Raw genomic sequence first — 24,240 nt, forward strand, 5'->3', positions numbered from 1 at the left:
AACAACTATGCTGCAAAAGAAAGCATCAGACACCGTCGAAACGCAAGACTTGTTTACTGTAGAAACAAATTATGAAACAAGTGCAAGTCGCAAAACACATAAATCTGAAATCGTTTTGGTTGATAGTGAGCGGAGCGAAGTTAAGGAAACAGGTGAGATAAGCTAAACTACCCAAGACGTGTACAAAATGCTAGACAGGCCTGTACAACACAAAATGGTATACAAGGGCCACAACTGAAGCAAAACCAAAAACATCTTCGCCGGCCGCATACTGAAGTTGATATAACCAACGTACATATATTGTTCCTATTCCATGCATATAATCTTCGTGTGCAAATACGCAGTTAAAACCCAGCCTAAAAATGCATTTATTATGTTTGGTTTAAATTACTTTCAATTTAGAAGGATACGTGCAGCATTAGGCACTTAAATCAGATTCGCGTATTGCTAGTTTAGTCTAAGTTACCATAAGTTAAACTTTAAAGAGTTGCCTTCGCTTTTGAGCTAAATACGTTTCCTTAAACTTAAAACGAACAAAACATAATTAAAACGGATAAAAGTTACATAGTATTTACATAGGTAAAAGTTAGAAAAAATATAGTTTTGGGGCATGGCCGGGTTGTCACTCTTAAACTACCCTCATTTATAATTATGTTATGTTAATCCAACTCTCTGCGACTATTCATAATACTAATGACTTTTAAATACGACTCGTTAACTAAAATGTTGCTCATCCTAAATTGGTTAATCACTAAATAATTGTAAGCCTACAGTCACTTCAAATATTTATAGGTCGCATTAAAAGGTTGCGGACCGTAGACCTGATGTAGGCTATCGCGTTTCCTTTGTGGTTTGAGCCAAATGTTAAATTAACCTAAAACAATGTTTATAATATCAATCGAAGTGTCGTCCAGGTACGGTTTAGTCCACTTGTTACGTAAATAGCTTTGCAAATCTGTATTGGGCCCTAATGGGCTTTTGGCACTTTGAATGTTGTTTGAACACGTTTTAAATTACAAAGAAACAGCTGATTGCTTTAATTTACATTTTTTAGAAATCCACGACGGAACAGAAACTTCAGGTATATCAAGAAATGTTGTACTGAATTGTTTTGCCGTAGCACTTGGAATGGCGTGCACTTTTCTTATGGGTTATTACGCGTGACAAACAAATATTTTGCTTTGATGCAATTCCCAACCATTGTTTAGACCACTACTTAACTATTATACCTTTAAATCAGAGGTTTCCAACCTTTTTGTTTTCGTCAACTCCTTTTTAGTTTTCAAAAACCTATGCGAACCCCCATTTTTTGTCTAGAACACATGAACCATATTATACTATCATATAAAATTCGGAAAAATGTTAAATCTTTTTGACAGATTGTTTTAAATTTAGGCAATAATGTCCGGATTTAATAAAGTAGAAATTAATTTCGCACATATTACGTAATATTGGAAAATTGACATCCTGAACGGTCAGTTTCAATTTTGAATAGTGTTTACATAGAGTTTTGTCGTGTCATAAAACGGGATCTCAATTCTATATAACCGTTCCTATTTGTATTTGACAAAACTATTAGATTGGAGCTATGCCATTGATTAAATTCAACTGCAATGGTAACGTCATAAACACCACTGGTTCACTGAAATAAATACAATTTACACATTTATTATACTAGCGGTTGTTCTTGCCCCTTGTACTGCTGTTTTTTTGTTTAAACTGGTTGGTTTTTGTTAATTATGCGTTTAGCAAAAAACACATGCCGACCCCAGACAACCTCTTGCGACCCCCTTAAGGGCTTAGGGGTCGCGACCCTGAGGTATAGGGAACCACTACTTCAAATGATATCACAAAAAATATATTTTGGAAATTGGAAATACCAGAAAAGGCGCTCCACAATGTAATTTTGATTATTATTATGCATGCCGTAAAAATTACGTTGATTTTTAATTCATGGCTTGAAAATTAATAAATAATAATATGATAAATTTGTTTCATGTCGTTTTATTTGTTTTAGGACGTAAGACATGATGTAAGACATTTGTAATATTAAATTTATTTATGCCTACTTTATTTATATATGGCCATGTTAGGTTTAATAGTCCATTGCTATTGTATAGAGGCCGAAAATAAATTCGTATTGTCAGGGAATGGACGAAAATAGGTTTTCGAGGAGTTTTTAGGCGCCCTCCAAAAAATATATTTTTAGGATAATAAATAAAAAAAATTACTATATAATGTAAAACATACTATAAAACAAAAAATATACGCGCAAAGCGCGAAAAAAATTACGTTAACATATAGTTCAAGTTGGCAAAAATAAAGTTTGACTGGAACTCTCAGGACCACATTTGTCATGTCGGCCGAACCACGCTGAGGCAATATAAACTTTCTTAACTACGCTGACTTTGGAAATACACTCAATGAATATACGGCTATCACGCGGCCCACAACTACACGATAACACTGAACTATTCAAAAGTAACTTGCGGCCCATTAAAAATGGCTCCAGTTAGGCCCACCTACCACTGCCTTATATGTACAAAACCACCTGGCGCAAATAGCAACAAAAAATTGCTCGAAAAACACTATAGCTTTACTTACAGGGTTGTCAGCGAATTTATAGCAAAACCTAGATTACATAAAAAAAACAGATTTTGCAGATTAAAACTAGAATACATATTTATTATATTATCTTAAAGCGGTATTGTAAACTATGTACTTACATAATTTATTCGTCATCACTGGCTTCGTAAATACATTAATTATCTTCCTATACATCACACGGCTAAGGTGTTTACTGTTTATTCACAGTGCCTTTTCTTAGTCATTGTTTAAATTTGTATCCTCTAACTATGCATCTATAAATTATTTATATTATGTCACATTTTTAACTTTAACGTTTTAGACGTCTTGCGAAACACATTTTGGCTACCAAAAATAATTTCAACTCCGCGGTATCTTTAGTTTAGAAATATGACAAGCAAACAAGGCTTAAGGATTTTGGTATGGAAGACATAAAAAGTCAGAGATGACGTCACAAAGTTCCGTCATAGCGTGACGTTACAAAGTTACATCTAAACGTGACGTCACAAAGAAGTAATCTGAAAACCACTCACAGTTCGTTTATTTTGTTGTAGGATTTAGTGGTGTTACTTTCAATGCAAAAATTATATTACATAGATGTTATCGATTCACACAAAGCGAAAACACACCTTTATATTGTTAGAAAAATTGTTTTGGATGGTGCGACGAGACGCAAGGACGACTTTGGGTTGAAAAAATATTAAATGAGGTAGGACATTTTTTGGGGTGCATGGTCACGTGCCCCCTGGATCCGCCTCTGTCTGCAACTATAGCGTTCATATCGGGTTGCAAAAGTCTAATACGTATAAGCTTGAGTAGTGCAATTAACCTCTTCAAACAAAAATCAGCCGGTCGCCACATAAACACGCAACCAAAATGGAAGCCATATATAAATCAGCGGCGTAACGAAAAATTAAGCTGATAAGGAAAATCAAATAGGATCAAACGTTGGTAGGGCAAAAGCAGCAAGGAAACAGCATAAATTCAAACCTCGATACTAGCAACAGGGGACGTGGCATTGTTTTGCACATTGCGCGCAAAATGTGCAAAAAAATGTGCTCACATTTTAAAATGCCTTCAAGAATATGCCCACTTTTTTTTCAGAATGTGGGCACATTTTAAAATTGCTTTAAAACGAGCGCAGCGTTTTTAAGTTGTAGTTAGAGTTGGAGGAAAATTCGAAAGAAGAGTCCGGCAAGAGTTGAAGGAAGAGTTTTTGAAGCGTTTTAAAAAAGAGTTGGAAGTAAAGATAAAAGAAGGGTTTGGTAGAAGAAGTTGCATTAAAGGACGAAGGAAAATAATTGCAAAAATAGTTGAGTGAAAAGTTAGAAAGAAGATTTAGAGATGAGGGGTTAGAGGGGAAGAGTTAGAAGACTAAAGTTGGAAGAGAAGAGTTAGAGGAGAAGAGTTAGAGGAAGGAAGTTATAGGATGAAGAGTTAGAGGAAAACAGTTTGAAGAAAAAGCATAAATTTTACATGCATCTTGCTGCTGTTGGGCTACTCAACAACATTAGCCGTAATACATACGGCAATATTTTCTTTAATTTCTCGTGCTTTCGTGTTTTATTCAGTCACAGTATGGCGTCATATTACGTGTGTTTAAAATTTTTTTTTACTCGACCCGCCACAACATATCATGTTTGTCATGTGACCCGCGGTAAAAATAATTGCCCACCCCTGTTGTAGAATGTTATTGGCTACTATATTTTTTGTCGCACCAAACCGTATTTGCTCACTCGTGGTCTAGGCAAGGGGAAATACTTTTTTTATTTGCTGAAATAGGCAAAAAATATATCTTTCTTTATACCATTTAATTTAAAAGAGCCTTTTAATCTACTGGCCAACCCCACACTGGTCTTCCAAAACGTCCTCAAACTTTTTTATTAAATTTAGCTAAGTTCGCTGAATTTTATTAGGCCTACTACAGTATTTATAACAGCATGTAATAGCAGGAATACTTTTAACAGAACTGAAAAGGCGAAGAACCGTTTGTTGTTTCGGGAGTACTGCTCCTATTGGACTTCGTTTTCCCAGTAATTGTAATCGCAAATGATTTCTAAGAAACATACCGAGCGTTACAAGATCCGAGCGGCCATATCAATCCAAACGTTTTTGTATGCGCATTGGTTACTTAAGACGGAAGAAATAAGAATAGATGCAGCAGCAATCAAGCTTGCTGACGTTGGGCAAACACGTTAAATGTTTTTTTTAAGTTTGCTTTCTCGGACATCCAAGAAGTGTGTTTTGGTGTGTATTTTTTAAATCCGATCTTGTGTTTTTCTGAAAAGGTACATACCTTATACTTCTTCGCTAGTAAAACCATTTCTGATTATATGACCTAATGTTTGATTTTTTTACTTGACATATATGTAGGATAAAATTCGAACTGCAGCAGTATCGCTAGGTTTGTTTAATTCAGTGGTTCTCAACCTTTTTTCGCTGCGTACAACCTCGAGCTTCTATGATCTTGTTGCGCACCAACAAAATGTCGAAAAACTCAACTTTACTCAAAATGTATATAGGATTATTAACAAGGGTGGATTAGCTAATTAGTTAGCCCGGAAATTTCACAACGCTCACTAATCTTGAAAAAGTTTCTCTTTTTCAACTTGCAAGATACTGGTAGTCAAGTTTTGTAATTCTTTGTTGTTTTGCTATGATGTCATAAAAGAAATTTGCATAGATGTTCCGGAAAGATAATAGTTCCTATCGTTAAAGAAGCATAAAATATTTAACTATACAATCATTACGATGAAAAAAAATGCTTAACCCTTTAGTAAAACTGTAATTTTACTTAAAAACATACTGCGTACAGCGTACCACCCAAAATGACTTCGCGTACCACAGGTTGAGAACCACTGGTTTAATTTGATTAGAGTTTTCAGCTCTGCTTGAAGTTTTCTAAGCTGCTAATAGCTGGATTAATCAGCCGTGTGTTTCAGCTGTTCATTGTCCTTGTTCGTCAGCGCACCCTTGCGGTAGGTTAAGTAGTTATTTAGAAACAAATGAGAGACTTATGTTGTGTTGTATGAATACACACTTAAACTGTCGTTGTATCGTTCGATCACGTGACACAAGGCGAAAGTTTTACAGTGAAGCGCGTCACCTTCAAACACGCACGCTCGGTTTGAAGTAGAGCATTGGTGACGAATTCGATTCAAAACATTGCGTTATATCAAACACTCATTTCCGATCCCCAAACTAAATGATATACGAGCAATTTTAAATCATGATCAGCCGTTATGACGTCACACGCGTAACGCTTATCGAAAAGCTGGGCAGTTCAAAATACAACGTTACAAGCAGGGACGCCGTAGAGGGGGGGAGGGGAGCAAGGGCCCCTCCTGCCCTTTGCTAAGGGGGTCAAGGGGGGGGGGGGGGGTAAAAGTGCCCTTTTTTTGAAAAATGATATATTGCTTCCACAACGTTAAATATTAAGCTCTCTTGTTTAACTTAAAAATAGAAAAAATTAAAAATTCATGTACCTTTTCCACAGGAGTAGGTCTTGAGCTACGGAAAAATGCAAAAAAAATCGTAAAATGACATGGTTGACATTTGTTAAAGCATTTTTGGTACCATTTTAAGCCAATCTAAAGGGCGTGGCCGCAAAAGTTTTCCGGGGGAGAACCCCCGGAACCCTATAATATTTCGGCTCGATACGCTCGCCTGCGGTCTATGTTGCCCTTACCAAAAAGTCGCCCCCCTTGCCCTGAAATCGCTCCGGCATCCCTGGCTACAAGCAAGCAAGAATATAAAATAAAGAAACACAGTATAAATACTATACAGTATACAAGAATGATTCTTTATACAAGCTATTCTGTTGGGAACTGGCAACTTAGGTCACCGCGGTTACATTTGTTAGATTTGCCAGAAGCCACAACCCACTTATTGACTCCTTTCCAAAACAACAGCAACACAACATCTTCCACAGCCGTTCGACCGCATTTCTCTGGAGTCAATTTAGAACGCCGCAGTGGCGCAGTATATTATCTTATGTAAATCAGCGATTACTGGCAAACAAGATGTAACAACCGTGTGTGGTTTTTGTCTGGTATTTGCACGTTCCTCTTTCTCTTGGTTGTGCACATTTGAAACGTGGAAATATTCAACCCGCTTAACTGCCCGCTAGTGCCCAACTTTTTTATAAGCTTTAGATATTTTACAAAAGTTATTTTTCCAAAAAAAAAAGAATTTGAGTATAGACCCATATTGTTTTTTTAATTTGAGGCCATCATAAAATAAACTTGTGACGTGGTGCGTGTTGTTACTTCACATATGAAGCTACGATGCGAAAACAATGCTAAAACAAATTACAATGAGCCACCTTAACGTTACAGACAGTATTCTAGCTCATCCAGAATGTCACACAATCTGCAAGACGTGAATGTTTCTGATAAAAATTGCGGTGTTGTGTCATCATGTCATTTAGGTAACAAGCCTTAGTAGGCTACGTTCAAAGAAGTTGTTATGCATAGGAGCATTACAAAACATGGTAGAATGTGATGTAAGTAGGACTGGACTGGACGCAATGTATGTATTATTGCTAAGGGGTGCCGCAAACCATAAAAGCTTGAGAATCACTGGTGTAATGTCTATGTTCGTGTGGAGTGCTGTTAAATTTATATGCGGCTATATACTTGATGGTGATGATATTTGTGTTCAGTAAGAAATATGTGTTAAATGTTGGACAAGTAAAAAACTGTTTACTATCACATCAGGTAGTACTTAAATAGGCTAAACATGGAAAAGCGAAAAGGTATTTTAGAACGCTTGGCAGAGGGACCCGTGATAGGAGATGGTAGCATGGTTATGACTCTGGAGAAACGCGGATATGCATCGGCTGGTCCATGGACACCAGAGGCCACAGTGATGTATCCTGACGCTGTTCGACAATTGCTGAGGGAATACTTACGTGCCGGGGCTGACGTTCTGCAAACACCTTGCTTTTATGCAAGCGACGGAAAGCTGGAACACTCGGATATTTCGTTTACCGTAAGTGTGAGAGTTCAGAACAGGGATGCCCAACTTGTTAAGTCACGATAGGCTATAATATTTTTTTCCCTTTCACGGATCCACGCACATTTTCTAAATTTCAGTGGCTTAAGAGAAAATGCTAATTAAAAAAAGATGCTAGATACCTTGTTTAGATTGGAAAATATTTTAATATAAAGCAGGATAAAAATGTTTTTTTAATTTTCACGGTAAAGGGATTATTTATTAAAAGATTATGGAAAGAACTCAGCATATTAGGAAGCGAGTACAATTATCGCACTGGCGTGTTGCGTTCGCCGCGATTTTTCCCCTTACTATATGATTATAGATTGTTCGCGAAAGATTGACCTAGAATTTAAGTTAAATAACTGCATAATACTTTTGGTACTAATTTAGTGCTCAGACATCAACAACGCTGCTTGCAAAATGGCGAGAGATGTGGCTAACGAGGGCGATGCAAATATATGCGGTGGTTTGTCGCCAGTAATGTCCTACTTCAATAAGAAGGGAGATGCAGCGATAAGAGAAGAGTTCGAAAAACAGCTACAAGTCTTCATTCACCATAAGGTTGACTTCATACTAGCAGAGGTATCTCCTGCTTCGTTTGTATCCAGTAAAATGTGTTCACACACATAAATTTACCACTGGTCTTGTATTAGTAGTTTTTCGGACACGTTGAGGAAATCGAGATTTGCATTGACGTCATGAAAAGAGCTAAAATGCCGATTGCTGCCACCATGCGGATTGGCCCATGTGGAGATAACAACGGAGTTTCAGTGGAGGATTGTGCCATTAGAATGGCCAAGGCGGGTGCCGATATCGTCGGTAAGTGTTCGCGTGTTGTAAGTATTCACGACAAAGGGATAATTAATAAAAAATAGATTTTGTTAACGACTATATTCAAACCCGATTTAAGGGACCCTTTCTAGCACAAAAGCTCAAGGCACTTTTCAAAATGAAATTCATGCCAGGTTATGCACATGCTTTAGCGCGAAATGTTAGATTTCTTATAATTATCAACATATCATCGAGGGTTTAACGGCCATTTCAAGTAACATTTTACCTTAAACTTTCAAACTTAATGACAATAGCCTAACATTTACCTCGGTTTTCCGAATTATTGCCTATCGATACGTTTAAACCATGGGCGCGTTGCTCGAACTTTAAGAAATGTCATTTTTGCTAACTCTGTCTAATTAATTGAACGTTAAGCTCTAGGACCGCGGATTGCCCACCCACTATGAGCCTAAATGAATTTCTACTCTTTTCCCCTAGATTTATCAGGTAAAGTGGGTTTATTAAATATATTTGTATTGTATCATATTATGACATATATTGTGTTGTCTTCTCTAAGTATTAAATTCGTCACTTACATTAAAATATTCCTTTAAGGCAGGCTGCACAACATACGGCCCATGCAAATTTTTATTGCGGCCCTCGATGTAATAATATTTTTCCGTTTACATTATACGTTTCAAAGGTTCCCTTTTCTGTATTTTGTTTTATCTTGGCAATCACGTTTTTGTATATAGCCTGGAAAAAATCGCCTTTTTAGAAGAACATTATATACGTTTCAGGTATAAACTGTTTATTTGACATGAACACGTGCCTGAAGACATTGAAACGCATGAAATCTGCACTAGAAGAGGCTAACCTTCACCCTTACCTGATGTGTCAACCTCTGGGGTGGATGTGCCCCGAAGTTGAGAATGTCCCCAACGGATATCTGGCTTTGCCGGAAACACCATTTGGTAATGTAGCAGTAAAATTGGTATTATATTAATTATTCCCAATGGTTACGTGACTTTGCCAGAAAATCCGTTAGGTATGATACTGTAATTTAGGTATATTTATTAGTCAACCAGGATCGGACAGAGCAATTACCATACAATAGGTTATTCTAATATTGTGCCTTGTTTTATGGAAGCTACTAATTGGCATTGAAAGCCTGTTTTATAGGTTAAAAAAAGAAATTTTAATAAACCATTTTATCGCTTAGGACTCGATGCACGTTCTATCACACGAATTGAAGCCCACAGATTTGCAAGAGATGCTTACAACTTAGGAGTACGTTACATCGGTGGTTGTTGCGGAGTAGAGTCGCACCATATTAGGGCATTTGCGCAAGAGGTAATTTTTAAGTATAATATTTATTTGCATGAACACATTAACTATACTTTTAAATAACCACAGATATAATTTTAAAGCTTGCGCCGGAGCGAAAAAAGGTACCACCGGTAAATGATTCGTGTCCGAAATTAGGAGCTCTGATGGGTAAAAGTATATTCACAAACCATCAAAAAAAGTAAGTTTTATATAATAAATTATAGTACACCTTAAGGAACCGTGGAAAAAGTGTCATAATGGATATTGTCCCTATATAGACCAGTGGTTCTCAACCTGTTTATCCCGTGTAGCCTAGTATTTCACCGCTATTCCTCTAAGAATAAACAATTTCTATAAATATACCTGCCGTCATTAGTTTTGTCTCACTTAAAATACATGGAGGCTGATTAGACAAAGTTTAACGCGTTAGTAAAACCTGTCTATTCTTGAAAAAAGGGCAATTTGGGGATTACAGAATTCAGCTCGGTTATTTTTAACGAACAAAACACTTCGCAAACGTACTAACGCCAACTGCATCGTGTAAATTTTACAAAAACTTGACAACAATGGCGGCATATAATAGATCCAGGGGGATCTTAACCTTTTTCGGGCCGCGGACGATAAAACGTGGATGCAAGTGTAAGCCAGGAAGCATGAGTTGAGGCCATATTTTTTATTTAGTATGTGGGTAATGTTTTCTGATGCAATGGAGTGTGTGATCTTAAATATTTTTGTTCGCATGAAATATCTTTAACAACATCGCCAGGTAATTCTGGAAGTGAAAGCCTAGCATCATTAGTAGTTGGGGTGAAGCTATTAATGATAAAAATCTTTAACACTTTCACCAAACGACCACAAGGTCCTGAATGTTTTATTTTCTGTGGTTTTCCCGTCCAGTTCACTAAACAAGTGTGCAAATGGCAGTTGGTTTGTGTGTAACAAAAAAAATCTACCATATAAATCTGCAGTGTTGTAAACAAGTCATTTTAAAAAGACTTAAGTCCCAGTCAAGTTATTTGTGAAATAACTTAAGTCCAAGTCAAGTCTTTTCGAATAAATAACAAGTCGAGTCCCAGTCCGAGTCATCAGTTGCGCAAGTCAAGTCCCAGTCAAGTCATAATTAGAGCAAGTCAACTGCAAGCCATGTCCTTGTCATAAAAATACAACGTTAAACCCATTAGACTTCAAACTCGTATGATTATGAACAATAACTGAACTAAAAAATAAGGAAAAGGGAACATAGAGCAAGCAATTTGTTATTTTGTGCAAAAATTTGGACAAATAGCTCAATTTTATTAAAAAAATACTTAAAGAAATGCTTTATTTCAACCCATGTCATTTGTTCAAAAGACTTAAGTCAAGTCAAGTCATTTGTCCGAAAGACTTAAGTCAAGTCAAGTCATATAAAAACAGTGACTTAAGTGCACTTAAGTCAAGTCATTGACTTAAGTCATTGCAACACTGTAAATCTGTGACCTAAGTATTTTTCAACAAGAGCAATTACTCAACCAAATCTTTCTGTGTTTACATTAATTAAATCACAACCAAAATATACATACGTATTTTCTTTTATTTTTTTAAACACATCCCTTGCAATTAGCTATATCCTGACTGCGTCCACTTTCTGGAGTCACATGTGTTAGTTAAAAACTCTTCATCAGGCTGTTTGACAATTGCCTAGTGTTCTCTTTTTACCCAATGGTATCCACCAGTCTTATGCCTATCCTTCATTGTTAGATCTTCTTTCACCCATCAAAAAATGTACCCTGACGTAAAACATATTGCAATGGCTTTGTAGCTGGTTAAACATTTTCGTTTCTTATTTCCTGTTTAAATAATCTAATTTAGTTGTAATGGATTATGTTATTAATGTGTGCCATCTCAAGTAACCACGCCCAAATCAACAAGGAACGCAGTACAAATGGCTGCTGTGGCGCGATTACCTCTCCGATACAATCACTGTATTCCCAATGTTTTGATGCCAGTACATGAAATTCTTCAGCCTGTAATGTTGTTTACAAATTTGCTTAATATTCTGATTCCGAATTGTTAACTGATGCCTAATAAGTCAAGAAAACTAAAAAACTTGATAAGTTAGAAAAACTATCAGCGGCTATTTTTTCATTATATACCTGCGCTGATTGACGTGATCCTTCCATAACATCGTAGTAGCCCTAAAGCTTTTTTGTAGATGCGATGTTTCAGCACGGTGAATATTTTGTATATGATAACCGCTAGGTCTATCACAGTTTCTTGTCTTTGACCCGTAACAATATGAATGTCTATTAATAGGAGTTTAGCATTTGTTGCACATTGGCATCCTGTGTGAGCTTTGTATTTGCAACCATCACTACCACATAATCAATACAAAACCAAATCGGACAATTACACTTAATAGTACCTACAATTTTATCTAATCGTTCCACAAAAAATCTCTTCTTCTTTGCGGTTAGACATTTTTTCTTCAAACTGACATATATTCTTTAATGTGAGTCCCAATTCATTCCGGATGGATTTATCATTCATGAGAGGTTTTATAGGACCAGCCTTGGTTTATATTGGAACCAGCCTTGGTCTTGCATTATTGAAATTTTCGGCAAAAGTTCAATGTTAAAAACTACTGCAATAAGCAATAAAATGCAAATTCTGTAGGTCTAACTTAAGTCCCTAACTTTTTAAAACATAAGAATAAGGCCACAGCAAATGAAATTTATTAAAATATATAGATTAAACATATGCTAAAACATCGCAATTTTACCCGAATTTGCAACTTTCGGCAAAAATTCAACTCGATTTCCTCAAACCAAACCATGTTCGAATAAGCTTAAATTTGGTATACAACCGTTTTAGGTCAAAATCTATATAAAACAGGTGAATATCACAAAAAGTGTTTTTTTCGACCCGCCCTAATAGGCAGTGTTTTTACGTTCATACAAAACCATCAGAAAATGTAAATAGGCGCTTATTATAATTAGGCATGCAAACAAGCAAGCGAAACTGTGGGCAACAAGGGTTAGTCATTTATTAATTACAAAAAAAATTAAAGTTTGTTTTATTACTTGTGTTATATACATACTAATTTCCTAAAGACGGGACAACATGTTTCATACTTCATAAAACAAGCATAGACAGTTATTATTATTTTGCAATTGTTGTCGCGTTATGGATAAGCTTTTTCGGTATCAGTGTCGTTTTATTTTGATAGAATTATTGAGATTGGTTCTGAGCAAGATTTCTCTAATTTTTGAAAACAGCGTCGTAAAAGTACACCTAACTAAGTTGGGTTCAGGCAAAAATCAAAATAGAATGTCAAAATAAACATCTGTGCCAAACATCTTACGACTACCCATTAAATGCATGTCAGAAGGCTTATTTTATTTTATGGGAAATATTAGTGTTTTAGTTTTAGAACAGGGGTAGGCAACCTTTTTAACACAAGGGCCAGTAAGAAAATGTAATGCTTACAGGAGGGTCGCACATCAAATAAACGCTAATTCATATTTTCTGTATTTACTAGAAAAACTAATGACCTACTAGGCTGCAACTACGGCTATTTTGTCACAGCTGTCTACTTGTGGATTCGGAAATGCCTTTTACTACACTTCCAATGACGCCTTTCTCGTACGGATCGACTTAGTACAATTTTTAATTAACAGCCTTAATTCAAAACCAGCTGTTAAACATAACATCTTAGTCATTATGCGCGGCAAAAGTCTGTTACACCTTGACCGTACTAGACAATGTAATTGTTGCAAAACAATTCTTTATCGTAACAACATGACACAAGTAAAACTTTTGGAATGAAGATTGTTTTGTAATAGATGCTTTCCATTCTAGTTCAACTGCATTAGTTTAGCGGTGTAGCTTATGGGTTACATCGCACTTCAAACAGGAATTTGATAGAGAAAAAGTCCCAACATGGTGCACACTCGTAGCCTTATTTAGGGAAAAATAGCTGGAAGAAGGTGAAGGGCCGCACAAAAAATGGAAAAGGGCCGCACGTTGCCCACCCCTGTTTTAGAGCTTTCGGCGTCCTTAAACGAAGATGGCGAATCCTAGATCACGGTGGTAGGCGGCTGGGCCACGTGCCACAGGCCAACTATAAGGTCGCAAAAAATACGCTTGTTGCATACTACAAAATATTTTCCCCGAAAATGTAATTCCTTTGCTGTAATAAAATAGAATTGAATCATACTCTAACCACGTTGATCCCTTAAGAATCCGTCTGTCGACATTGACCCAGCGATGGTCAGTGCAGTTTGTGCCCGCCGAACACAATCATTGATAATAGCTTTAGGCTATTCGACAATGCCTCCTAAATCTTCTGACTCCCCAATAGTGTGATTTTTTCCTACCATATTGCTTTTTCAGTTTATATGTAGCATTTCCTTTGCTACAGGTAATCTATATCAGTCTCTTCACACCTTTAAAATATTCTCCACTGTAACCAACATTTTTCCTTGGATATTGACTATGTCGTTTTTTGCTTTTCTCTTCTTTACTTTTTTCACGTTTTTTGGATTAAAACTTGACCTTTCAATTTCTATCTCCATGTTTTGAACGTTGATTAAGGAAACCAAATGCTTGTAAACTTCAGTGAACACGGTCGTTGGTTCCGGATTTCCAGTTTCAAGTGAAAATATACTTAAGGCTTCCTCCAAAGATGCTGTAACCTCAATCTTTCTTCAAACATTCTAATTAATATGCAAGGCTATTGGTCATATCATTATAACACTTTGGTAACTAGGCTATTAACATGTACTATATGTCTATATCTCATATACGAATAAACTGCAGGAAAGCTTAAAATTAAGACTACAAAAATCTTAGTAGTTATACAAGTCAACATGGTGCCAAATCAACTACGTTTGACATTCCAACGATCTTGTTATGTGAAGCATCACTTTGGTAGTTTCTGAAATTCCCTCCAGTGATTCTACTTCTTTGGCTTGATTAATTTCAACGTCTATTTATTGGTGGGTTAGCTCTGTTTGACCCTGCAGCGCCAGTTTGAGTGCTATTTTTCTATGCCGTAAGATTTATATTTTGTTTGGCGACATAAGATTTTTATGTCGTTCTGACTTGGAATACATTAAGGTTTTTTTAACATCTACAACAAAGTCAAGGTAAAGTGACCACAGACGACCACAGTACAACTCGTACATAACGACGCGAGAACATCCGTTTTATACGATGTATTTTACACATTTTCTCAAAGAGACTGGATAAATTAGTTGTAGACGGTTACCGGTATCCGTTAAAACGGGACCGTTACGTGCGAGTTCTAATGTAAAAAGCTTTATTTGAGTCGACTAGTTCAGTATAGTACAATACAAACACCATACGATAATCCAGTGTTTCTTAAACTGGTGAATGGTTCACCTCAGGGTGAATAAAATTTTTGCAGGGGTGAACCAACCAAAAGGGGCGAATAAGGGTAAACTGTCAGAAATGGATAATAGCTCTACAGTGAATCGACTACTGAACTGTTGTTTTTAAGTACACAAATTTGGTGACTGTGTTTTGTTCTTTTGTAGCTTTATATTTCTGGACTCGAGAAATAGCAGATTTGCAATGGTAAAACTTAGCTTGAGTTGATCTTAACGAAAATCGAAACAATCAAAGTCATTTTGTGCTGTTATATATAGACGAGATAGTTTTATCATATCATGAGACAAGGGTGAATGGAATTCTGAGATAGATGCTAGGGGTGAACAAAACTAAAAAAGTTTAAGAAGCACTGTGATAATCTACTGTTTGTATATACTGTGTACACTGCATCTGCATACGCTTTCACACTATATGAACTAATTGCATCCGAGAGTTTTTTCACCATTTGATAACGAAACTTTTTGGCATTGTTCTAGCGCCAGCTAAAGACTTTTTGCTATGCCCTCTTTTTGCAGCTTTCACGACTTGATATTTTTCCTACAACGAATACTCTTTTCTCCTTAAGTTTCATGCAGCAATCCTCAAACTGGGGCCGTGAGGAAGTTTCATGGGGTTTCACTTTGGTGCAAATTTTGAAAACAATTGTTGTATGCTTATACTCCTATAGTATTTGAGTAAATTAAAGACAATTATTTAGATATTTGATTTCCGGCGATAGAAGATAACATACCGTAGGGTATAGGCTTTTAAAAAGTTTGAAATATTATGGAAAAGTAATAAAATTACACCTGGTTTATTGCATAAGATCAAGATACCTACCTTGATAAGCTATGCATTTTTTGCGTTAAATCGACTGATTTAAAATGTACTGTTATAAACGCAAAGTAGCACTCCTCCGGGATCGTCGCGGCACTGCTTTCATGGTCTCGCGGCCATGAAAGGGATAAGTATTACTATAGCAAAAGTCACTATAGGCGAATTCGACTGTACTTTGTTTAGCGTATAATCTAGACACAATGCAGCATTTTAATATTTTAAGTTTTTTGTAATATTGCAAATAAAGGACGTTGGATAAAGGACGATGGATGCCACTTTTGACTTTTTATAGAGCATCGGACGAATACTGGAAAGACATGATCCCTGCTACTGGACGACCTGGGAGCAAAGCTACATCCGTACCAGAGGATTGCAAAATGATGGTATAATTTTGAACAATGTTGCTTTCGCTGTGATTTTGTGTAGCTTTATAACAACGTGTGGTAGTACCGTTTAATGTAGTTATATATATATATTGATCGAATGCAGAAGATTGCGAAAATAAACTCATGTTATGGAAGCATGTATGCCGTTAGTATACTAAAGAAGTAGGTAAAAAAATGTCATTTTGTGCACACCCGCTTGGCTGAATTGGGCTATATCTTAGGAGCGCACAAATAAATTGTTATAACTCGGTGAACGAGGGTTTTATAGCCACTTTCTTTTGACAAAATTTGCACTATTAGAATTATTTGTCATCAATCAATTTAGACTATGATGCGAGTAGCCAGAAATTTAACACCTTCTTTCTTCTCTGAATTTTAGTTGTTTGTGATTTTACTTTAAACTTCGGGTACAAATCAAGCTTTGTTATCACAGGCACTGGTTTCTATTATTATTGTTTTATTTAATGGCGATAGCGACGTACAATTTTTACGCGGTACAGAGCAAAAACAGTGCAGAAACGGTGCAGGTTTTCTGTAAGACGAAAATTCGGATTTCGCAAATAAGACGTCATTTACAAACAAAAAGTTGCCTCTGTATGATGGGTTGAAGGCTTACCAGTGTTTTCAAGCATTTTGTTTCAAAATTTGCCAAACGTTCGTCTAAGCCACTGAAGGCACCAATTATATCAACAACACACCAAATTAATTATTAATTTTAACGCACGACTACGCAAGTAAATGCAAACCACCAAGTAGATGCAGAAAATATTGTACAATTCCCCCTTGATTATTTTAATGCATGGAACACATCATAAAATAGAAAACAGTTAAAAAACGAACCCCGTGCTTTCTGTATTTAAACGGGACACAGCTCTGGGTTGCCACCCCATTCAGAGTTCAAGGGATACATTGGAGTGCTAACCGCAAAGAGCCGCACCTTACAAATGGAAGAAATGACTATAGTTAAACGCCGTTTTACAGACATGCACAAATACTGTATCTTACCCAATCAGATGATTTTAAAACGTTACACACCAACAAGAAATTATTGGCATTTAGTGTCATGTGTGTTCACAGTACTTAGCGGGACTTCTATATATCCTTGTTGAGCAATTCTTTTCAAATCGGACTGGAATTCCGTTGTTGCCAATCGAGACATAGCAAGGCTTTCAAGAACTCTTAGATGGGTCGACGCAAAACGTAATCTATCGCCTTTTCAGGTGTAGATCACAGAAACGAGTGACAGAGCTTTGTTGAAGGGTTTCAAAATGTAATACACATATAATTTTTGGACTATTTTTTTAGCAGGGTGGAAAAGTGTTAGAAATCTCCCCTTTTGTACATGTGCCTTAAATAGCTTCAGTTTGTTGACAAACGCAAACACGGTTTGTACTAGGTTAGCAATTTTTGTTTCGCAAATTTTGTCCAGCAGCCGCGTGAAACGCGTGACACTGTTTAGCAGAAGAGAGACTGCGTGGGGACTATAGGTGCGCGTGTTGGACTAATGACAAAACCTATAACGTTTTACCTATTTAAACAGACTGGTATGGTGACTGAAAGTTTGAAACGCGTATATAACTGAACTAAACGGAAACGAAAATATTTTACGCTAATTAGACAAACGCCAATTGGTATTTACAATGGGGATTTGTAACAAAATCCAATGCAATCACGCTGTTAGGCTTGAGATATTCAATTAGTGATAATAGGTATTATTTAAAGTATAGCTTGAAACGTGAGTGACAAAGTAAATTGGCGAATTATCCGAAGTTGACTTACAATCTCAAAATAAATAAAATGTAACAAGAACGAAAGAGCCGCAAGCCGCGTGTTGCCCACCCCTGCAATAGCTCAAGTATGATTTTGCTTTTTTGTGTGTTTTTGACGACTCAGCTCCTTTTTGTGTGCTCTTAAACATAAGCCATTGTTTAATGTTTATTAAGTAAATGAACCTTTGCGTGTGAATCTCGCCACATGTTGCATTTAGTGAATGAAACCAGTTATAACTAGTTTTGGCGAGTTATATTTGGAAATTTTTTTTGTTTAAGCGCTAAAATTATCTACTAACCCTGAACAAGTCATTTTAGTTTTAAGTTTTCAGAATAAGGAAACATCAACAAATCGAATACCTACAAAACGTTTATATCGTAATCTGTATGACATCAGCAAGTGTACAGTTTTGTGATCACAAATAAGGCAAATGTTTTTCCTATAAAGATAGTTTCAATTTTATATTGGTTTGACATTTGTAGATTGGATGTTATCGTTTTAGCAATGAGTCGAGTTTTAAGATTTTCCCAAAAATTAATCTCCTAGAGCAGTGGTTCTTAAACTGGGGGGCACGCCCCCCTTTGGGGGCATGTGAGGTTCAAAAGGGGGCGCGCGAAAATTGGCAAATTCTGTATGAATTATGACTAAAAATTAAGGCGAAGTGATATTTCCCTGCTACTAAACCTCGAATTAAACATTTGGTATCTAAAAATCAGTTACATCCTTCGCATTAATGCAACTTACCTGGAAATACATTGCTGCTCTTCTTTATGTTTTTTTTTTTATTTTAAACAAAAAGGTGGGGCGCGAGTTTTGTTAAAGTTGTAAAGGGGAGGCGAGTCTCAAAAAGTTTAAGAAGCACTGTCCTAATATCAGTAATTAAGGCTGCACAAAAATAATTTAATCGATTGCATGTAGAAGGATTTCACATTGAACCTATAGCACGCCAGGCTTGGTCTTGTACTCATATCATCCTTTATGTGTAGTGCACTATAAAAAAATATTATAACTACAAACTGAATTGTTGAATACTAAAATTGCGTGGTTGCATTTTCGACCACAAGCACATCAAAAGTAAGGAAGGTTCTGGTTAAGGTTTTATTTGTCTTCAGTTAGACTGTGCAGTCTTAAAACGACGATTTCTTCGATAAATGCTTTGTACATAAAAAAAAAAATTACGCCTAAAAATATTGGGACGAAGAACAGCAAACATGTATGTTTCGATTGCAAAAAGATTCAACTCCACGCCAGAATGAAAGCACTTAAATTGAAACAAATGCTGTTCAAGAGTAATAAAGTATTATATTCAATTTTTTTCTATTTTTTTATAAGGTAATACTAATATATCATGGCAAAGCGAAAGGGTATTTTAGAACGCTTGGCAGAGGGACCCGTGATAGGAGATGGTAGCATGGTTATGACTCTAGAGAAACGCGGATATGCATCGGCTGGTCCATGGACACCAGAGGCTACAGTGATGTATCCTGACGCTGTTCGACAATTGCTAAGGGAATACTTACGTGCCGGAGCTGACGTTCTGCAAACACCTTGCTTTTATGCAAGCGACGGAAAGCTGGAACACTCGGACATTTCGTTTACTGTAAGTTTGCAAAAACAATCATTACAAACTCTTAAGAGTGAATGTCTCAAAAATAATTTGTTTTGATGAATGCCTTTTTAGCCGGGGTTTGTTTGCTAGAGTAATAATGCAGGTAAACATTAACTTTTCAGTCGTTAAAAAGGCTGACACTCTCAAAACAAAACCGTGCGTTTGTGACTGATAAGCGTGTGTGAATAAGTTATACACAGTTTTAACAAGAAATTTAACTTACTATTATATGTGTGCCGTAGAATCGCTTCATTTTTTCATCTATAAGCTCATTCTAATCACGATTTCTACTTAAGATCATCAGATCGATAAAACGTCCGTGTTTTGTTAGATCCTTGATATCCCATTGTACTGTCATCTTTTTAATTTTAGTCTTACTCACACTACTTCGGACTAGAAAAGCTTAAATCAGAGGTCATAAGTTGTAACTAAGTAAAACTTCATTTCCATCTACTTTTTGTTTTCTTTCGAACGAAAATGTTTTTCGGGGGGTGATAAAAATATGGTAGGCCTAAGACAATAACTGAAACCAATGTTTGTGATACGAGTTAAACTTCAAAGAAGAACATTTTTTGAAATAAATACCTCGCTAAACACAAAGCATAAAACTATACCAGTGGTGAACACTTATAAGCTGGTTAAACATTTAGCAAATTCTTAAATGTTAAATAAGATGGCAAAGCACGAAAATTCAATTCTTAAATGTCTAAATTAAATTACATATAAAGGATTTTCCGACACATCTATAATAAGAAAATAGATCGTTGATTTCATTTTTGGTTAGTGTTCGGACATCAACGACGCTGCTTGCAAAATGGCGAGAGAAGTGGCTAACGAGGGTGATGCAATTACATGCGGTGGTTTGTCGCCAGTAATGTCCTACTTCAATAATAAGGGAGATGCAGCGATAAGAGAAGAGTTCAAAACACAGCTACAAGTCTTCATTGACCATAAAGTTGACTTCATTCTCGCAGAGGTATCTGCTTCATTTGAATCCAGGAAAGGGTGTTTACACTCATAATTTTACCACACGTCTTGTATTGGTAGTTTTTCGGACACATAGAGGAAATTGAGATTTGCATTGACGTCATGAAAAGTGCTAAAATGCCGATTGCTGCCACCATGCGGATTGGCCCAGGCGGAGATAACAACGGAGTTTCAGTGGAAGAGTGTGCCATTAGAATGACCAAGGCGGGTGCTGATATCGTCGGTAAGTGTTTTTGTATAATTCTCATGTAACTTTTAGTGGTATTTCTCAGTGTGAGTGGCATTTCTCAGTGTGGGAAATACATCTAGTTTAACCCCTGTTTAAGACAAATTAATGACACTTTTAACGTAGTTTTACAGTTCGATCTTCTTAGTTTTACAAATGACAATACGTTCTTCACATGACTAGAAATTTTGACTCCAACTACGGCCTAGAAAAGAAAGTGGAGTCCCGAGTTTCATGTTCGGACTGAACTATACGCAGCCATGCCTTCTACATTAAAAAATATAACGTTGCTTGGGTTTGCAACATTCTCGTTTCTGCTTTGATTTGTTAATATTGCGTATTGTACAGAAATTTGAATAAAAACTTACCGTTTTTAAAAAGTAGGTTTAAAATCAAGCAATCAACTAAACTTGATGGTGACATCAATGAGGTCCTATATTGGAATTTAACGATAAACTTCTAAATAATATAAATCTTGTGAGAAATTGCGTTTTTGAATTGCCACATTGGCTGCATATCCGGTTCAAGTGCTACAGCGTACTCTGAGAAAAAAAAGTCGCTGGCGTAGCAGTGGGTTAAGGTGGATTGCTTAAAAGTATAGCCAATATATGTGTGTTAAGGTTGACTTACACCGTAGTTATTTTTACAAAATCTTTGCAGTAGGCTTTTATTTTATTATTTCAGGAATAAACTGCCTGTTTGATATAAACACGTGTCTAAAGACGTTGAAACGCATGAAATCTGCGCTAGACAAGGCTGATCTTCATCCTTACCTAATGTGCCAACCTCTTGGCTGGTTGTGTCCTGAAATCGAATATGTTCCAAATGGTTACTTGTCATTGCCAGAAAATCCTTTAGGTAAGTAATTATACTTAGCAATAAAATTGAAAGTTGCCCTGGATTACTTTGACACTTAATTAGGACTCGATGCACGTTCTATCACACGAAGTGAAGCCCACAGATTTGCAAGAGATGCTTACAACTTAGGAGTACGCTACATCGGCGGCTGCTGTGGAATAGAGTCGCATCATATTAGGGCATTTGCACATGAGGTAATATTTGCACAAAAGACGCATATTCGCAAGCGAAGCTCAATCACCGTTAGCTCTGTACAGCAATTGTCACCCAGGCTTTGTTATAGCTTGCCGCAGAGCGAAAAAAAGTACCAGCGGCGAATGATTTATGTCCGAAACTAGGAGCGCTGTTGGGAAAGAACATTTTTACAAACATCAGAAAGAAGTAAGTTGTGTTAACAATCGAATGATCAAATCGGTAAATATAGTGCATGACTACGTTTGCACTCAAAGTACCGGTATTTCAATTAATTTTGTTTATGCAGCAATATAAACATCCATGAATGTTTATAGATATTATTTGCAAATATAAATATTTGTAACCGTATCAGAACACAGTGTTTATGAGTAAAGACCATGAGCTGCGGTAAGATTTGTAGCCTACTCAATACCTTATAAGCATAGACTCATTAGTCTCACAACAGGAGTATCGCACACAAAAACAAGATTACATGGTCAACATTGCCTACTGCACCTGCTTGTCTACGACAACTCATTAAAGGAATCTTTATTCGGAATCGAATACTTCGAATTATATCTAAAATTGTCTATACGACTGGTATTTGCCATTTCGGAAATGTCTGTGCTATCTAAACTAAGGACATTCTAGTTTTGCATAACAAAAACAGTAGAACAACAACGATTTCCTTCTAAATAAGGCGTTTAGGTACTTCGAATTGCGCCGACGAGAATTTTATTTACGAATTCCAGCTGCAAGCATTATTTAATTATAAATTTAAACAATTTAATGATAAATGTGAACAATTGTAGAGTGTCCGATGAATTTTGGATTGATATGATTCCAGCTACAGGAAGACCAGAGAGTAAGTCAACATCTGTGCCAGAGGATTGCAAAATGCTGCTGTAGTTTTGTACTGGCGTTTTTGCTGAAGATGTTATGTCCCGCTTTAATGTAGCGTGATTGTGTTTAATTGTTTAAGAAATTTTGCTCAATTGTAAATAAAAGCATGTATAGGCACAAAAGCTCGAGGAAAAACTATTGTCCGCAACTTAAACTTAATTGTCATTAACAGGTTGGTTTAACTTGCCATAGATCAGTAGGCTACGGTTACACTATTTCAACATTAAATGTTGTAATATACCTTATTATTTCATGTGTAACTATGTTAGCGATAACTTTAAGATAATATTATTCCTGCACAATGAACTAAACCACGTTTAAATCAATGCATTCAATAGTATAGTTGTGTGCGTAACCGACTCAAAACTGTTTGGATAAAGGGATAAATAAAGGAAATAATACAAAACTGTGAAAATTACATTTATTGATACTAACATTAATGACACCACCATAATCAAAACGCTAACACCTAATTAAACTTGATAAAATGTTTTAGGAATTCAGTAAACACATGGCGAAAATAAATAAATCTGTAAAAATAGTAATCCTTTTAGCTAAATTGAAAAAAAAATAAATTGGAATGATATTTTATAGTAAACGCTGTGAACGAGATCTTTGTTTGAAGGAGGACACAAAACAGTTTGGCTGCATACCGAAGCACTCCAGCGATACCTGTAATCCAGTGTTTCCCAACCTTTTTGACACTAGTGCCCCCTTGGGCTCAGTATTATTTCATATCGCCCCCCTCATCTTGCTTTACAGTAAAGTATTATATTAATCGTTGTCTAACATCATATTGTCTTCACTTTCGTTTCGATAAGCTGTCAGTCTTATTTTAGGTTGTCTAACATACTTTCACTATGGGAATTTATAGATACATTATTTCACCAGGTTATGTCATTACCAGGAAAATTCAACTTTCTGAACCAAGACTTTAAATCGGGGGTTGGCAACCTTTTCTAGTCGCGGTCCAGAACCAAACTCAAAAAGGTCTCTGCGGGCCGCACAAAATGTTAACTAAGAATTGTGTTATTCAAATGCTAAGACAACTGTTAATCAGGCGGGCCTTGGATTTTTTCATCCATACTACTAATTAAAAGTGTAATAAAGCTACTTTGAGAAAACGCGATAACCTTAATAGATTTTGAATTCCGGGCTGAGCTGACGAGCGAAGCGAGCGTGATTTTTGGGGGGTATACCGGCATTTCTTTTGAATTTCCTGCTAGGTTTTATTACATTGCCAAAAAAATCAAAAATTGTTAAGAAATATATGTCTGATATTTATGAATACGTTTTCCGTTTGTCCGCGACGCACTTGACAGCCTTCCACGGCGCAACGGTAAAGAAGCGCTGATTTAGTCCAAAGACAGCATCAAAACGTAAACAAACTGCAGATAGAAAAAAAATTAAAATTGTGAAAAAGTATTTAAAATGGA

General features: G+C 36.3%; 2 protein-coding genes across 2 annotated transcripts; both read left to right on the plus strand.

Moving 5' to 3' along the window:
* The first annotated feature begins 7,326 nt into the window (after positions 1–7,326).
* LOC146148497 (betaine--homocysteine S-methyltransferase 1-like) lies at positions 7,327–16,280 on the plus strand. The gene is made up of 7 exons (XM_083388046.1): positions 7,327–7,578; positions 7,975–8,166; positions 8,241–8,403; positions 9,156–9,329; positions 9,578–9,708; positions 9,786–9,883; positions 16,139–16,280. The coding sequence occupies exons 1-7, from the start codon at positions 7,327–7,329 to the stop codon at positions 16,278–16,280; spliced, it is 1,152 nt and encodes a 383-aa protein (XP_083244172.1).
* Positions 16,281–19,395: 3,115 nt separating this feature from the next.
* LOC146148498 (betaine--homocysteine S-methyltransferase 1-like) lies at positions 19,396–22,810 on the plus strand. The gene is made up of 7 exons (XM_083388047.1): positions 19,396–19,647; positions 20,441–20,632; positions 20,704–20,866; positions 21,554–21,727; positions 21,791–21,921; positions 22,011–22,108; positions 22,714–22,810. Exons 1-7 carry the CDS (start codon positions 19,396–19,398, stop codon positions 22,808–22,810), a joined length of 1,107 nt encoding a protein of 368 aa, XP_083244173.1.
* The last annotated feature ends 1,430 nt before the right edge of the window (positions 22,811–24,240 follow it).

The sequence above is a fragment of the Ascidiella aspersa genome, chromosome 4 (genome assembly GCF_963924565.1).
Source record: "Ascidiella aspersa chromosome 4, kaAscAspe10.2, whole genome shotgun sequence".
Taxonomy (NCBI): Eukaryota; Metazoa; Chordata; class Ascidiacea; order Phlebobranchia; family Ascidiidae; genus Ascidiella; species Ascidiella aspersa.